At 48.0% G+C, this 18,860-nt stretch overlaps 1 protein-coding gene across 2 annotated transcripts in view; it reads left to right on the forward strand.

The window, feature by feature from the left end:
* BROX (BRO1 domain and CAAX motif containing) overlaps positions 1 to 18,860 on the forward strand; it is a 190,059-nt gene that overhangs the window by 47,713 nt on the left and 123,486 nt on the right. For both annotated transcript variants that reach the window (XM_085612972.1, XM_085612973.1), the window contains one exon: positions 11,757 to 11,875. In XM_085612972.1, coding sequence (XP_085469098.1) covers positions 11,775 to 11,875 — 101 coding nt within the window. In that variant the 5' untranslated portion in view covers positions 11,757 to 11,774. The remainder of the gene's footprint in view (positions 1 to 11,756; positions 11,876 to 18,860) is intronic.

Below are 18,860 nucleotides of genomic sequence, written 5' to 3' on the forward strand. Positions count from 1 at the left end.
ATCCTTCGCTCTCTAAAGAAATGCTTCCCTTTCTTGTCATTATAGACTAGTAAAACTTCGAGGCTTGATTATGGAAATGCTCTCTACTTGGGTCTTCCATACTACTTGCTCAGCTGTCTACAAGTAGTACAAAATGTGGCAGCTAGATTGATTCTCAATTTGACTCCAAGAACGTGCATGACTCCTCAGTTGAAGGCACTACACTGGTTGCCTGTCAAAAAGAGGATTCTTTTCAAGACCCTGGTCCTGGCACATAAGGCTCCCTATGGAAAAGGGGCGGTTTATCTGAGGAGGAGGAGAAGATGTGCGTATGCCCCCCTCAAAGACCTGCGTTCCTCCCATAGCTTTTTAGCGAGGATTCCTAAAATTTGCCGGGCAAGAACATGCGTAAGATCTTTCTCTTTCCTTGGCCCAAAGACTTGGAATAAACTCCTCAAATAACTCTGGTCCATTTCAGAGCTCCCTGTTTTTAGATGTTTTTTTTTAGAACTTGGCAGTTCCAACAAAATGTATAATACAATCACCCTTTTCACAGACTGCAGGTTTGCTTCACACAGCCAGCACCGGGACACTCCTTGGAGTATAGGTGCACTATACAAATATATATGTATGTATATATGTATGTGTATATGTATGTATTTGTATGTGTGTGTGTGTGTATATATATATATATATATTGAGTTAGTCCTGTGAATAAACTTGGACACTGTTCCCGTGAGTGCTGGTGCTTTTGTACCTGGAGCCTTGACTGCGCGCGGTATCCGTCACCGCGCTGAGAGCACCCGACCGCGAGTGAAGGGACGAGATGGAAAGTGAGCAGGATATATATATATATATATATATATATACACACACACACACACAAATATGTGATGTTACATTGCGGTCTTCACACCGCAATACCTTTACAACGCAAGTTGTTACAATGACTTGCGCTGGGGGGCGCTGGACTTAGGAATAGTATGATTTACTATTCCAACTCCAGCCTACATTACCGTAGGGAAGGTGTTGGAATAGTAAATCAATCTGTTCCTTAGCTTAGAGTGCCATTGTAATGACTTGCGTTGTAATGCCCACGTTGTAAAGGTATTGCAGTGTGAAGACCACCACGATGTAACCGATGTTACCCACCACCACCTCCTCCTCCTCCTGCTCCTCCCCCCTCCCCCCGCTCCTCCCCCCTCCCCCCAGACATTTGAGGCGAGTAGATCTAGAGTGTCGCTGGTGTTGAGAGTGCTCTATACAGGAACTGCTTTCCATTTAGGCGTCACTCTATGCCTGAAAGAGTATTGTTCATATGTGTGTATATATCTATATCGCCATCCCCTACGATCACCAGTAGGTAGTTCTAGTTAGGACCAAAGTTTCCGTAGTAAAAGCGTTTTTGGGCAGAGGGAGCTGCATGTTAGCAGGGACTCTGGGGGACTTCAGGCTCCCCTGCGGTCCCCAATGGAGAGGCCAGGTCCCTGTGGCCTAAATCAGCTCCGGGAGGGGGACAGCACAACCATCTCCCAAATAAAAAATATATATATATATTTTTTCAGTAAAAAAAAAAGAAATGCTGGGCAACGGGGAATGGACTCACTGGGACCATAATTGGCCTGGGGAGGGGGCCAGCGTACAATAAATGCCTGGCCCCAAGTCCCCCCCCCCCTTCCTTTATGAATGAATTTTTCTTTTTTTTAAAAAAAGGAAATGCTACTGGCATGACACCACAGACCCCGACCACTTTCTGCAGCTCTCTGCAATTGCACCTCCTCGCGCACTGCCGGTTGGGTGACGAAGTCCCCTTGGCTGCTGAGAGTTCTTAGGGCTCAACAAGACCTACTGTTAACTCCAGTAAGTTCCACACGATGGGATTGCTGAGAGGTGGTCAGAGGCCATGCACCCTTTGTCCATCACTCTGCAAACACGCTGCTTGGTGCACTGGTTGTGGGTGGAGATTCATTACCACTTAAAATGACAAATCACAAGAGATAAAAAATGCCTCATCAAACTTTGGGGCATTCTGAAAACAGAGTCAATCTTTAATTATGTAGTTGCTGATCGCCTTAGCATCCCTTTTAGGAAAGGGAACTCCCTAAGTGATAGGTTATATAAGAATGAAATAACCAATATCAAGCCCGTGGTGTCCAATACACAGGGTTTCTTCACCTGTACCTCCTGCAAAACCTGCAAATTTAGCACCAATGTTAAGAAAGTTTTCTCCCCTGTTACCAAGACCTACATGAATATTGAAAAGCATCTACCATGTCTGTCTGATTTTTGTGTTTATGTACTTACCTGTCCCTGTGACAAATCTTATGTGGGCAGTACTATGTTTCCGGCAAAGAAACGTGTTTTGGAACACATGTGGGCAATTCAGAATAGAGACCAGCTATATCTAGTGGCTTACTACTTTGAGGAGCCCCATAAAAGCAATAGGAACTTACTACGGTTCTTTGTCCTTGATCGTATTCCTAAATCCATCAGGGGCGGTGACAGAATACATAAACGTAGTCAACTAAAGTCTAGGTATATTCTGAAACTAGATACGAAGATACCGCATGGTTTGAACTCCAGTGAAGAAATATCCAGTCATTTAAGGGAATAATACTGCTTGCTTTTCAGATTTGTTCAGCATGAGTACCAGGATTTGCTTTAGTTATGTACTAACTTCATTATTGCGTTATCTTCCCTCCCTCTCTATCCCTCTTTTCTGCGTTTCTTTTGCTCTTTTTTTCTTTACTTCAGACTATTTCCCCTGCCCCCTCCTCTTTTCTTCTCATCCGTACCCCTTCGTTTTCATCTTTCATCTTCTTATCTCTTATTCTTTTGAACTATACTAAATGAGTTTCAGGATTACTGATGATCAGAACTAAAATGCCTTTGACTCTGCCTTCAATTATTTTTTTTTATCTGTAACTATGTTACTTGTTTTTAACAAGTTTTTTTTTTTTTAACAGATTTTATTTGTCAAATAACAAAGATATTGCAGAGCACTGCCACCCAGCAACTCATGCAAAGAATATGTATACAGAAATGACTTTGACACTTTCTGAAGCAAAATAGGACAAATTGAGAGCAATACAGTTGCAATATTAACCAAAGAAATAAAGAAAAACAAACCCCCCCCCCCCCCATCGCACTCACGCCTACCCAAAAGCAGCACCAGAGGAAACATTCACAGATGTCTAGACCCTGTACCCCTACTTCCACCGGGCAATGTTACATATCCCCTATAACGGGAGAGACGCCAAGTCCGTGGGCCTGGCTACTGAAACCGGTTCCAACTCCAGGCCTCGATACTCTGCCCATCGCCGCCAAATTTTATAATGCTTAAACGGGCACCCCCTGGCAACAAAGATAGGGATTTCTAGCCCCATACAGAAATCCATGCCATTTTTCCAAACCGATACCGAGGGTGCCCTCTGAGCCTTCCACGCTTTAGCAATGTCTCGCTTAGCCAAGGTGAACCCCAGTAGCATAAGATGGCGCTTGTATATGTTCCCTCCTATATCGTCCATCACATGCAGCAGGACCAGGTTTGGGGAGCTGGGAAGGTCCCATCCCAGCACCTCCGAGAGGCACGACAAAACTCCCCGCCAAAATCGTGCTAGTGCAGTGCCACATAGTATGCAGTAAAGTGCCCTCCTCGTGCTGGCATCGGAGACACACCGGGGAGGCCACCAATCCCGCCCTCCAGAGCCTGACCCTTGTAAAATAGAGCCAATGGAGATACTTAAACTGGATCAGGCGAAGACTCACAGCTATAGATGCCCCCCGTAGGGAGGCCAGGGCCTCCACCCAGTCCTCTTCCTCCAGCAGGCCTATGTCCTCCTCCAAGACCTCCCTGAGACTCTGTAATGTGGGGGAGCAATGCGTGACCAAGGACTGGTAGATCTTTGAGATTTTGCGGTCATGAAGGTCCCCCATATATACCTTAGCCTCTATGGGACTAAACTCAGCTAAGGACCCCAACCCCTCGATATATGGGGTGATAGCATGTCGGAACTGTAGGTATCTGAAAAATTGGGTTTTAGGCATTTGAAAGTCTGTTTGAAAATCCTGAAAGGACTTCAGAACCGAGCCCCGCATGACATCCCCAAGAGTAGAAATGCCAATATGGTCCCAGCCTCGAAAACCTGACAATGTAGCCAGTTGCGGCAGTCGCCCATTGTGCCAAAGGGGAGTATCCCGAGTTAGCCTGTTCCACCACCCGGTCCTCCGCAGCACCTCTCACCGGATTTGAAAGCCAAGTTTCGTAGCCGGGAGCAAGGAGCTGCGTAGCTACACCGAGTAAAGTATAGCATGTAAGGTGTGGTCCCCCATACAACATCTTTCGACCGCGTAGGCTGGATCCACCCTATTCCCATACCACCACTCATTGAGGACTAATAGGTGGGAGGCCATATAGTAGGACAGGATATCGGAGGTTGCCAAACCCCCACAATACGTGGACCGAAAACACGTCTGCAGGACCACTCTTGCCATCCCACCCGCCCACAAAAACGGACCCAGGGCCGCATTAACCCGTCGGAACCATCCGGGAGAGATCGGATACGTATGGTTTTGCAATTGGTAAAGGAGGCGGGGAAGTGACACCATCTTAAAGATGGCAGACCGGCCATAAATAGATAGTGGCATGTGGGACCAGACTTTAAGATCCTCGCGCACACGATCCCATACAGGGGCTAGATTCCTTTCCCATGAGATGAGTGGTGAGTCCAAGTACTGCAATCCCCCAGAGGCCACCTGGACAGAGGAGGCCCAGGAACCAGGGCCTGCCCCTCCCCCAATAACCCATAGAGTAGATTTGCGAGGGTTCATATATAGGCCAGAGGTCTCCCCAAAGATTTGCATAATGTGCAGAAGGCGCGGTCCCGTCCTATCGATATCCGTAAGAAAGAAGAGGACTTCGTCCGCCTATAAAGCAATACGATCCGACAGGCCCGTCGCCCACTCCAGACCAGTCACTTGGGCATCAATCCGTACCCAGGACGCTTAGGGTTCCATCGCTAGAGTGAACAAATAGGGGGACAGCGGACACCCCTGCCTAGTGCCCCGTCTGAACGTGGAGGAGACAGAACCCGCCACCCGTACAGACGCAGTCAGATCTGTAAATAGGAGAGTTATATAGGACAAGAAGCGTGGCCCAAAGTTTAACCTACGGAGGAGAGCGAATAAATACACCCAGCTGAGGGAATCAAAGGCCGTATCTATGTCTGCAAGCAATAGCGCGGCCCGCTCCCCCAACCTCTGGGCGGTTACCACCGCCACGTGGGCGCAGTGAATATTGTGACGGGTCCCCGCTGAGGCATAAACCCGGCCTGATCGAGATGAACCAGAGATGTAATATGCACAAAGGCGGTTGGCCAGAGCCTTAGCCAGCACCTTGGCCTCCACATTAAGGAGAGAGATGGGGCGATACGACGCATGTTGATCCGGAGGTCTTCCGGGCTTATGAAACACTACGATCTCCGCGTGTCTCCAATCACGGGGCAGGCATCCTCGCTCCTTGGCCTCCTCCACCACTCCCCTGAAATGTGGTCCCAATTTCAGAAAATAGCATTTAAAAAATTCACATGGGAAGTCATTGGGCCCAGGGGCCTTCCCGGGCTGCATTTCGCTCCATGCCGCACCCAGCTCCTCTTCCGTGAGCGGGAGATCCAGCTGCTCACGCACATCATCGGAGATGGTCCTGGGCAGCAAATCATCAAGAAAGCGGCCGACTACCGCCGCTGGGAGGCATTCCCTGGGGGCATAAAGATCTGCATAATATGCAGCAAAGCTGTCCGCTATCACGGAGTGGTCCGAGAGGGCGGACACATCTGGACCCAGAATGCCCGGGAGCGACTGAGAATATAGCGACCGTTGACATAACCGATGCAATAAATTGCTGGACTTATCCCCCTACTGGTAAATCCTACTGCGGGTCCCCAGCCACGCCTGTCGGGCCTCATCCAGCAGAGTATGGGAGTATTCTTGCTACGTCCATAGAAGTTGGCGGCGAGCCTGTCGACCGGAGCCATACCTGCTGCTTGATTCGAATTCCAACAGCTTCGCCTCCACCTGAATAAGGGACTCCCTGTGCAATCTGCGGCCGCTGCACAGTAGGAGATATCCACACCCCGAAGCGTAGGCTTCATCGCCTCCCAGAGGCAGTCTGCCCCCTCTACTGTCCCAACATTAGATGACAAGAATTGGTCGATGGCTCCCGCCATATGTTCTCTATAGTCCTCTCTCTGAAGGTTCCACGCCGAGAGACGCCACCGAAATGGCTGCAGCGCTCTACCCGCGCGCAGTGTAAGAGTGACCGGTGAGTGGTCCGACAGGCCACGTGGAAGAATATCTGTGGCAACCACCCTGCAATCCATGGCACGGTGAACGAAGATGTAATCAAGGCGGGAGAAGGAGCCATGCACAGCCGACAAGTATGTGTAGCCTTGCTCCGCCCCATGTAAATGACGCCAAGGATCCACCCAATCCAGGCCCGCCACCATTGAGTGTAGCTTGGTAGTCCCACCTGCGTCCGGAGGGAGGGGCGTATACACATGCCAAGACTATAGACTCTGTCCCTATCTGCCCCTGTACGAAGAGATATCTACCCTGCGTATCCCTCCAGGTCTTTATGTGCGTATATGGGACCCGTCTATGGATCAATATCACAACCCCCCGAGAAGCCCTCACAAACCCAGAGTGAGATACATGCATGAACCCAAATCGTTGAAAAATAGCGCCTTAGACCCCATAAGATGCGTCTCCTGCAGCAGGAGAACATCTGCCTGCGCTCGCATCGCCTGCTTCAAAATTGCGCCACGCTTAATTTTATCCAACGCCCCCCTGACATTCCAACTTATTAGTTTAAGGGTCCCAGCAGGAGCCCGCGCATCGCTAAGGGGCCCAGCCATGAAAAAAGCTTGAGGAATGGATGTGTACCGGGCACAAATACATGGTCCGAAAACAGTGCCTCTGGTGCAGCGTAGGCCAGTGCGATTAAACAATAGAACCCCCCCTCCCCCTAAACAGCCCAACAACACCCCCCCCCCCGCCCCAACACCCTATAGCTAAAAAACGATGAAGTATCTGTTGCGGCGAGCGTGAGTGGGAGACCCCAACAAGAGGTCCCTCCCCCCACCCGCCAATGGATCCTCAACAGCCCATAGTCAGCTGGCCCTTTCCCTGCCAACGAACGTGTTGCAGGGATATCGGCCCTCAATTGTGCTTCCCCGGTCCCGGAAAACAGCTCAAGAAACTATGGTTGTACAAGAAGCCCCCACACCCACCCCCCAAGTTAGTCTGATGTAGTAGGCAGACGCTGGGTTGAAGTACTACATGACTGGGACCTGCGCCCTGATCTGGATCGTCACCATCCCTTCTCCTTTGGCATCGGTTGTTTCCGGACCCTCTCGCTCGCAGAGGAGTCAGTCTCTCCGAGGCGGCGAAGGCGCACCGTCTCGTCGGTCCAGTGGAAGACCTCCTCCAGAGAATCAAAGAAATAGGTGCGAGAGCGATAGATTAGCCGCAGTCTGGCCGGGTATAATAGGGCATATGGGGGTTGGAGTTCTCGGAGTCGAGCCTTTGCTGCCATAAAAGACTGCCTGCGATGTTGGACCATCTTAGTATAGTCCGGGAATATGAGGATGCGGGCATTGTCAAATAGCAGTGGTTCCTTGGCCCTCGCTTCTTTCAGGATAATGTCATGGTAGTTTAGTATTTACGCAATGACTGGTCTCGGGTGAGCACCGGGCGGGGGCTTCTGAGTCCACGCCCTGTGAGCGCGCTCTACCACGAAACACTTGGATAATGACCCTGAGGGGAGCCAACCCTAGAGCCACTGGGTGAGGAACCGCTCCATACCATCCTTCTCGCATCCCTCCGGAAATACCACAAACCGAAGATTATTTCGGCGGGCCCTCCCCTCCGCATCTTCCACGCCGGACGCCAGCCCACAGTGAATTGTCTTCAGGGAGGCCACTCGCTTCTGCAGAGTCTCTACTACATCTTCCACAGGAATTTGCCCATTGTGCTCTGCTTGGAGGACCCACCACCGGGCCGATCCCTTGTCATGTTCAGTCCAAGGCCTCCCTGTAGGTTAGGGGCTGTCGTGCCTGTCCCCGGTATGGCAAACTCCGGATAGAATGAGGCCCCAAGATGCCCCCGGAGGGAGGTAGTATGTCACAGCCCCTAGTTCAGTGCCTATCAAGGGGCCCCCTCCTGCTGGCCTGGCTTGGCCGCCGATCCCAGGATGGGCTCGGAGACAAGATGAAGGGGGGGGAGCTTTAAAACTCCAAACACCAAGGGCCCCGAAGGAGCCGCTCACCACTCCCCAGGCCCGTGCACCATCAAGTAACCTATCCTAGGTGCCATGTCCAGCCAAAAGCACCGGGGGGGGGGCACACCCAGTCGCACCCCGGCTCCTCAGGGACCTGCAGACCGCAAGGAAATGGCGGCGCTGTAGTCTTCGTCTGGGCCCTGGTGGCTAGCCCACGCGGCATGATCAACCGCCGGGGTGAGCCCACCCGTCCACCAGGGGGAAGAGAGATCCATCACCTTCAGAAACCCACCGGGAAGATCAAACCTGCACCCGCCTCCAGCTTCACCAGTAGAGCAGCAAGCAGCAAGCGTCTGGCCTCCCAAATACCAATGCACAGACAGGACACTTAGGCCTCCCACCGGGCACTGCAGAGCCCAGGAGTAGCGCTCCATGCATAGGATACCTAGCACTCTCTTTCCCCCCCCCCCACACCATGGCCCGACATAGCCTCCGGTACCAACAGTTCACCGGGAGGCTGGGGGGGCAGCAGGCGGGGGGACACGTTGCGGCCGCCAGGGACGCTGTCTCGACCCTCTCGGAGAGCCCGCGCAGCCCGGTACGACCGCCGATGCGGGCCCCTCCCGTCCCGGGGAGAACACACAACAAACAGGGCTTCAAGTGCAAGGGAGCGCTGGTCCGATGCTGCACACACCCACTACACCCCTCCGGCTCTCTCCCACACGGCCCGGTATGGCCGTCGCACCGTGGGACTCACCGCACTACCACCGGCAGGGGGGGGTGCACTCGGCAGGCCTCCAATGTCTGTCGCAAGCAGCTTCGGGGCACCAGAAGGGCCAGCACCACCCAGGCAGGCTGCTCGCTGTCTGCTGTGGTGGGGCCCAGCGCCCGCTGACAGTGTGTGGCCTTCGTGTCCGGCCGGCCGTTCCCGCCTCACTGTGGCCCCCGCCTACAACAGTCGCCCCGGGCCTCAAAACTCAGCAAAGTCGATAGTCCTTGGTCCGCAGTGCCTGTCAGGTATGATTTAGACGGGGTGGTGGACCGGGGAAGCAGGATATCGAAGGATTTTAGTGCGGGCTGGACGGAGCTCTCCTAGCACATGTCCGCCATGATGGCTCGCTTGGCCACGCCCCCGTTTTTAACAAGTTTGTTTAGTTTGTTTTTCTATTTTTTGTACATAGGACCTACTGAGTGATGATATGTGAAGAGCTGTACATTTAGTGAGTGTAGACGCTTTTCTTGGGCCTTGTCTCCTTGTTCCCTCGTGGGAATATGGAGCATTGTATACTCTTGATTTAATGTTATGGGTTGGGCTATATAACTAAGGGCCTCATTACTGTGGCGGACAGACTTTAGTCCGTCCGCCATCGATACGGATTTGGGACCGGACGCCTATGAGGCGGCCTCCCCACAATCCTCATCACGATGCGACCGCCACCACGGCAGTCGCATCACCTATGTTTTGTATTGTGGCGGGGATGCGGTCAGAAGCCCCCGCCACAATGCTAAATAGAGGATGCAGACACATCCCTGCACTACGTGGCAGGCACCCTGCTGTACCTGCCTTATTGGGCAGGTATATGTAGGGGGGCACCATAGGTGCCCTCCAAGGTACATGTCCCTGCAACTGAGATTGAGGGGGGCCCGCTACGGGCCCCCAAATCTGTTTCTGCCAAAACGAACGGAGGAAAGGAAAATCCTAATCCCTACAGCGGTGGTTTTTATGACTGCCACGCTTAACCAACGATTCTCCCTGCCATCATGATATGGCAGGGGAAAGCAGCAGTACGATGGCGGAGAGCCCGCCACCGACCGGCTGGCGGTGGCGGGCCCTCCCCCATCGTAATGAGCCCCTTAGTATTTATTATTTGTAAAGAGATGGGCAGTAGGAGCATGTGATAGGAGGCTTCTTGGGGACCTGATTTATTAGTGGTATATTTTCTTCACTGCTTGTGCCCACTGGGGCTTAATGGTCTATCCTTGTTCAGGCAAATTCATGGTTCAGATTTGGCAAAATGTGGGTTGCACCATATAGATTAGACTGTACATTTGTATTTCTGTCCTTCTCTGTGTTAATATGAGAGTTATACTCCTACATTCACATAACATTGAGCCTTTTCTATTTTCTTTTTCTATTTATTTGTATTTAAATTATTATTTTTGCACGTGGTACTAGTGCACACAGTATGTAAAGAGGTAATAATATTGTGATATGTATATCATATATATATACCAGATGCATTTTCCAATTGATTTCTTCTTCAGATAATGTCTGTTGTGATGCTGCTCTTTTAAGAGACACAGTTAAGTCACTATATGAATTATTTGCCCACTAGGGCAATATCGTCTCATAAAATATGTGTATTATTGTACCTATATAAGGGTCCATGTATTGCAGCTTGGTTACTTATGTATTTATGTATTTATTTTGACATGTTTAGTTATTTATATTGTCATATTATGAATTATGTTGTAATGTATTAATGTAAATAACATTGTGCATGAGGTTGGTATCGATGATAGTATACATATTATTATGCTTTTATAGTTTGCTCCAAGATGACTGAACCACTCACCAGTCTCAATATTAACTTGGTTCCAATTGTCCGTTGTTTATGTAGCTGTTTGCCTTCACATAATGTTTAACCCCTTCAGCGCTGCGCGGATTCCCCCGCGGTGCTGAAGGGTTCTAGCGCGGGCGTGGTCATGACGGAACGGTTCCGTCATGAGCACAGCTCAACCGATGCTCATGACGGAACCGTTCCGTCATGAGCATCGAAGGGGTTAAATCTGTGCCGGGAACACTGCTTTCCTATCCATGATCATGCGTGTGTCAAGCCGAAACGAGTTGGCTTATCTACTATGCTAATAAAAAAATTATCAAAGTAAACTACTGACGGTTATTATCTGTAGAGGAGAGTGCATGTATTCAAGCATTTGATATGCTCTGTTTGTGGAACTTTATATATATTAAAACCTGAATGCTACATCAAGTTACTATATAGTAATGGATTACACATACTAACAGCTACTAGAAGTAACAGAAATTAAAGGCTTATTTTTAAAACATTAGCAGTCATACTGATCAGTTCATATGGGTTGGGAAAGACACATATGGTTAGAGATTGGTAACCCCTTATTGACTTGCCAGCCTTTCAAAAGCACAAACCCTAAAAGAGAATATGCTCGTCTGAAAGTATGTGAGTGCTTTGTGTGTGGTGAAAGTATTGTACTTTAATGTCTGCTCAGCATTCAAATAGTTATGCAAAATGAATTTGGGGCCTACATTTTGTGCAAATGTAAAGACCTTCGACAAGGTTTATAGTTTTAAATGCAGCATGACCTGTGTGACCCCATTCAATAACTTGGCCTTATTCATTTTTTAACTGTGTACAATCTAAAGCTGTCTCAAGTAGTAAAGCATGCATTGTCAGGATTATGTTCATCCAAAATTGTGCAACATTTCTCTTTGTAACTTTGACTGTGTCCAAATTATTTCCAGAGGAAGCCATTGAGTACAATGGCCCATTGGTTTCATCGTAACCCTTTGAAGGCAACGGCTCCTGTTTCTTTCAACCTTTATGGAGTCGCCTCAAGCACAGCAGCTTCAAAGATATGTGGGTAAGTACAGTTGCAGATGTAAAGCAAAGCAAAGAGCTGTGTATACAAGAGATGATGAATGATGGATGAATGGCGCAGCCCTTGAAGAGGATAAAGAAGATAATGGAGGTAGGTAGGTAATGAGGATAGGGTTCAGGTTTGACAGTCTTTCAAATGGAAAAAAAAGTCAGATTTGACCTTGGAATGCTTTTGTTGTCTGTCCTTTTTAGGTCTCGGCCTGGCGAAAGCAGCGCATGCGCTGCTCTGCCATGCAGAGGCCTTTTGATATTGATACGATTCCAGCATGCACGTGGGGAGACAAACGAGACAGAAGATGTGCACGCGGGGATTGGATGCTTTACTGGCGGCGTGATACACTAGGGACTTTTTTTTTTCGCCGCCAGTAAAGGCAATCCCCGCGTGCACATCTTCTGTCCGTCCCATGACTGGCCGCGCTTGTTTTTAAACAGGAAAGGAACTTAGACAGATTAAGTATTGCTTATGGCTATGTGAATGTAATTAAAAATTATTTTCACTACTCCATGTTTATGTGATTGTGTATTTTGACAATGTCTCATTGAGCTACCCATAGCCGCTTGAGTGTAGGCTCACGTCATTGAAAGCTACAGTGCTTCTACCTAAAGCCGAGTCGAGCTGCAGTCTCAGCCACTGAACAGCTGTCTCTGCCACTGAGCTGCACTCTCTGCCGCTGAGCTGCACTCTCTGCAACTGAACAGGCGTCTCTGCCACTGAGATGCACTCTCTGCAACTGAACAGGCGTCTGCACTCTCTGCTACGGAGCTGCACTCTACTGCTAAACAGTTCTCTCTGCCACTGAGCTGCACTCTCTGCCGCTGAGCAGCTCTCTTTGCAATTGAGCTGCACTCTCTTGCACTGAACAGCCCTTTCTGCCACTGAGCTGCACTCTCTGCCACTGAGCTGCACTCTCTGCCACTGAGCTGCACTCTCTGCCACTGAGCTGCACTCTCTGCCACTGAGCTGCACTGTCTAGCCACCGACTCCCGAGTGGTGCTGTCGACCATCCATTTCATTTCACACAGCATCGGGCCTTTGTATGAACAACTGATGCATTAGAGTGCATTAAAAGAAACACTACACGTGTGCGCATTTGTGTGTGTGTATGTGCACGTGTGTGTTTGCGCACAGACACTCATGCCTGCGTGCGCTGGTGGTTTTACAAATTTAAGAAGTACAAGTGGACATATAGGTCAGCTACTTAGTTGAATATCTTTAGAACAGAAAAAGCTTTGCTTCCTCCAGGGAAGAGACACCCGCAGACAGGGATATTTATTGTTTGTTTGCATGAGGTACATTAACGCAACGTGTTCTTTGGGGAGTCTGTGTAAGACCCCCGCAATAATCGAGTTTTAACAAATGCAACTTTAAAAGAAAAAAATAAATATGTGCTGATGTTAGGGTCAGGTTCAAAGAGTGAAGGAACAGGGCTCAGTGATTTAAGTCTTCTAAGCGCTAGATGCGTCGGCACCATACACATCTTCAAACTCCGCATTCAGATCACTCTTGCGTCGCTTGTTCCGCCAGCATCGGGGCAGCAAGCACCGCCCTCTACTCAAAACTTGGAGTTAAAGCAAATTGAGGAAAGCACAGCCGAAGAAACCTTGGCACAAACTCACAGTGGAAGTAGAAGCAACTTTTGGCTATACTGTTAGGGAATGGCCTTCGTGTTCCCTGTGTTCTGCAGCTACATAAAGTCCTGGTTAATTTGCAATATTGTTATTTTAGAGACTTTGTGAGCATTATCATGTCGCCACCTTCCTCTGTACCTGACTTGCAGCTAACTCTGCCCCAGTCCTCCTGTCCTTTCAAAGGCCTGTCACTTTCCTCTGTGTTTTCTGCTGGGGGCAGTACCACTTTATTAACCCGCTCCGAGGTCTAACGCCCAGTCTCTATTGCAAACTTTCAGGTCTGCCCTTCTTGTCTCCGAACCAGCTGTGCGCCTAGTGTGATGGTGGCTCCCTTGGGCCAGTCCCACCCCTGTAATCTCCCAATCCTCACCTCTGATTTACGAGGGCTCGGAGTCTGAGCTCAGCAGCCCCCAGGGTAGAGGGTAGGGCTCTGGGTGTAGACCTTGACTTCAACTTCAAGAGTTATGCTATGTGACATTTTCAGTGGCCTCTCCGGTTCTCCTCTGTGAGTCAAACCTGTCCCACACTCAGAACACCAGGGCCTGCCTTCACACGTCATTTGTACGTGAGATAGCAGCCTTTGTTTTGGGTAACTGATTGAATAGGAAATGGGACTGTAAGCTCTGGCTTCAGTCAGTGATGTCATCAACTGTGCGACCTAGGATCTGGCTTCAGTCAGTGACATCATCACATATGGGACAGTGCACTCTGGCTTGAGACAATAGATCCAAAAAGAACAATTGAGGGACAGAATGCAAAACAATGTCTTACATTCACCCCAGTACAGAGATCTGGGCCTAAGTACATCGTTGTTTTGCTCACCATGTCATTCCAGTTTGGAACCAGCCATATGCAAATCAGTCTTGACCCTGCGCCCAATAGGAACAGTCCAGCCCGAACTGCCAGGCCAGGTCCTCCCTGGACTGGAAACAAGCATCCTAGGACCGGTTTCGGGCTTTCAGCCCTCATCAGCCAGGATAGCTTGACTCCAGTGGCATGCAGAGCACGGGACCCACGTCTGGGCATACCCGTCCCACTCGGGGTGACAAATGCAAAAAGAACAATTGATGGACAGAATGCAGAACAATATCATACATTCACCCCAGTACATAGATCTGGGCCTAAATCCATCGTTTTTTTGCTCACCATGCCATTCCAGTTTGGACCCAACCATATACAAATCAGTCTTGACACTGCGCCCAATGGGAACAGTCCAGTCCAAAATGCCAGGTCAGGTCCTTCCCGACTGGAAACCAGCATCCTAGGACCGGTTTCGGGCTTCCAGCCCTCATCAGCCAGGATAGCTTGACTCCAGTGGCATAGAGCGCACGGGACCCACGTCGGGGCATACCCGTCCCACTCGGAGTGACAAATGAAAAAGAAGAATTGATGGACAGAATGCAGAACAATGTCATACATTCACCCCAGTACAGAGATCTGGGCCTAAATCCATTGTGTTTTTTGCTCGCCATGCCATAGATCACCTGTGTGCAAATATGCACCAGTAGATGGCCTGAGACTGATGTAATCAACTGTGCGACCTAGGATCTGGCTTCAATCAGGGATGTCATCACATGTGCGACAGTGGACTCTGGCTCAAGACAATGCTGCCATCACCTGTCTGACACAGGCTCTCGTTTGGGACATTAAAGTCCTTAAAGTCCTCATCGATGGGACAGTAGCTTCTGGCCTGGAACATTGATGACATGAGCAGTGAGACTAGAGGCTTTGGTTTGAGACCATCTATTCAGAAACAGTGGGCAGAAGCCTCTGGTTTGCAAAAATTATTTTATCATCTGTGGCCCAGGAGGTTCCAATCTGAAACAATGATGTGATCAGCAGTAAGACAGCATGTTCTGGCTAGAAACAAGGATGGTGCCACCTGTGGGACTGTAGGCTCTGTTTTTTAGGTTGATCACTCGAGACCTCTTGTATATACTTTAGTATATACTTATATGTGTATGTACTTTGTGGGCTCTGGAGATCAGCCCTAGGACTTGTCTGCTTTCCCTTAGGGACTTTTTTTCTCTTCAACCGCCTCTATTTAACTGACTTGATAGAAAACAACCAGTAGAGGTCAGTAAAATACCACAATTGCTTTCTGCTGAGGGACTTTCTCATTTTAATTTTTCTGGCAACTGCCTCTATTTAACTTTCTTGATAAAAAACGACCAGCAGAGGTCAGAAAAATACCAGAATCACTTAAGCATTCTCTAGATTCCAGTGCATAGAAAGTGTCTTCCACGAGCATCTGTAGACAATAATATTTTTTTCAAATCTTGTATTTTCAGTGATATGACCACTGAAGGCCCTGCTTTTATAATAAAAACAGAGCTTTGGACTATTCCATTTTCTGCTGAAAGGCAATATTTCTCTCGATGTGCTCCCATACCTGGCGTGTCACACAGTTTGGTGCTTACTTTCCCTCCATGTTAAAGAACAGTAGATGTTTCAGCACCCGGGGTAATGTGCTGCATAGCTAAATCCATATAAGGTCCCAAAGGCGAGAGCGATTGCATTGCAAATGCTTGTTTATATATGTTTAAATGAATTGGAACTAGAAGGATGGGGGGGAAGCGCACACCTATTTAATCCAATGAGAAAATATTTCAGTTTTATGCAAAGGTGCAACAGTGTTACTCTTGCTGTCTGGTCAAGCGTCTCGGAATCAGGAAGGAAAATACTAGCCGGCAGGGTAGTATGCACTGTGCACTGTGCTAGGGGTTGCTAAAGAACCCTTTTGTTTTGTGCCAGAATTTTTTAAAAAGAATAACAAACTGATTAAACCGGTAAAGTGTTTATAACATCGTCTTAATTTTTATCCAGATATATATACTTAAAAGTATTTGCAAACCAACTTAGGGAAACAGAATTGTATGGCCAGTATACAACATCTAGTTAAATGAACATGACAAATGAACATTACATCATAATAGTTACATGTAAATAATGTACATGAACATTTTTAAAGAAAGCCCGATGCATTTCGGGACTGACCCGTCCCTTCTTCAGGGGAAACTTGTGAACAGAAATATCTACATTACAAACAACATATAAGGTAGTTTTTTTAAACAATAGACCGCATGTAGAGACCATTACATGAAGGCATGAAGGGCTATTTTATGACTGTGTTGGATTCATGCTGAGTCTGTGTAAGATCAAACACCAGTGTATGTCAAATGACGTGCCAGGTTGCCAAGAGAGGTGGTAATAAACAGTACTGTCAGTTTAAAAGCAAAACGGAGAAAAAAGCCCAAGGAAACTATGCGGGATGCAAAATAGAACCCAGGCAGAGACAATGGGTGTTCAGTATTTAAAAGTGTCCGGTTTAGTAGTAGAATTCCAACCCGGAGGCTGAAGAGTAGATTAATAAAGTGGTAAGATGCAAAAGCTAGAAGGGTGGAATGCTACTCCAATACAGAGAAAAAAGGAAGAAAGAATGAGAGTTCACCTCAGACGTGGGAAACAGTAGTTCCCCAATGTTAGACTTGATAATGCGGCACCAGCTAGAACACGAACATATAAAAGAAAGTAAAAACAAGGACAAAAACGTTAAAACTGTAATTGTGAAGTAAAACGCTAATTATATTAATTGAGGAAAGACAAAACCGACTTACCCCTAAGGGCGTGTGCACGAAAGGCCAAGGTTACTTTATAGAAGAATTATGCACGTAAACAGCTTGTAGCGGTGATGAAGGTCTGTAATGAGTCTAAAATGTAGCGATGGTAAGCCCATGGAAAATGCGTAAGAGCAAAAGGAAAAACAGCCTGATGCCAGTAGAGTACTCACCGATCGTTAAGCTAATCAAAGCTGAGTAGTAACACGGGACAGGTAGCTGCTGGTTCGGTACGAAGCCAGAGTCAACCAGCATAGAAATACGCGCGTAAAATAGGTTATTGTAAATGAGGACATATATTATGTTATATGCAATGTCAAGGTTATGTATAGTTGTATTGTAGAAGGATATATAACGTAGAACATTGGAGCTATTGATGTTTGAAAATAAGGAGGTGGAGCTGGGAAGAAGTGACAACAAGCTGCTCAGGGGAGTAGTGAAAATAAAGCTTACTTTACTCTCTTTTAGGTGGCTCAAATTGATGTGTAATGCCCCCTACAGGTGGCTCAATAAAATAGTGCAACATCGGACCCTGTGCCTGCAGAGAATCCTTTTTTCATTCATTTATGCACACCAGTTGCCTTCTCCTTTATTTTGCTAGGGCCCACTCGCACACATAGTTCACTCTCTGGCTTATGTAGTCTGTGTATCCTGAGTTGTCTCTCAGCCAGCACCATACAAAGTGTTGCAAAACTGTATCTGACTTTTTGAGGTTTGGTTATTGGATGCTAACCTGCAATACATTGTTTAATATTTACTAATACCCTGTGACCCACTCTCTGTATTTACTGTCATTGCCATCCTACCACCGTCCTACCATGTCACATCTCTATACCGTATGAATCATGTCTGTCCCAGGTGCATCATATCATGGGCATGCTTCAAAGCAGTTCGGGTAGATTTTATGCAGGATTTCAGGAGTAACCACTATGTATGTATTTCCATTTGGTATACCAAAATCTTTGTATTAGTGGTCGCTACTTTGGTGTAGTGCAAGCTGCTAGCGCAGATGTTGGCAGTCAGCCCTTCCTGTATGTCTGAGTTCTGTTTGTCCTTAGCTCTCAACTGCCCATCGGCCTTTCTCAACCCAGGGTCACATACATAGAGGATCTTTGCCTACCGCCCTGTTCCAGAGCGAGCAGGACACAGAACAGCCCTTAGTCAGGAGTCCTTCCATGCAGTTTAGATTTTGATGCTCATTGAACAAGCATTTGCAATGCAAAAGGTCTAGCATTTGCAAGTTGAAGCTATTAGCATTGCAAACGACAATGCCTTTTATTTATTTGTTTTGCTAATTAACACATAAAGGGCATTGTCATTTACAATGTCATTAGCTCAAACTCTTGTAAGTGCGAGACCTATTCAAAGAAGCAGCCGCCATTTTCCCGGCTGCTCGGAAAGTGAAAGCACGCATGGTGTGCTGAATGTTGCAGGAAAGCCCTCCGTACGTGCAGTAGAAGAAACTCATTAAAGAAAATAGTTCTTACAGACTAAAAAAGACACACCGTGTAACAATCGAAGTAAAAGGGCCAGTCCTCATGGGAGGTTACAAATGAAGACCAGGCGGTACTAAGGAGTGACTAACAAGACTATTAACGAATCAGAAGCCAGCCTTTGCGAATGTTAATGACAGAAGCCAATGACAAATATTGGCAGAGAGTGGGCGGGGCTTCTGTTCCATACTCCAATGCAGCATGCCGCAGAGAAGCTCATGCGCTGCCC

The sequence above is a fragment of the Triturus cristatus genome, chromosome 6 (assembly GCF_964204655.1).
Source record: "Triturus cristatus chromosome 6, aTriCri1.1, whole genome shotgun sequence".
NCBI lineage: Eukaryota > Metazoa > Chordata > Amphibia > Caudata > Salamandridae > Triturus > Triturus cristatus.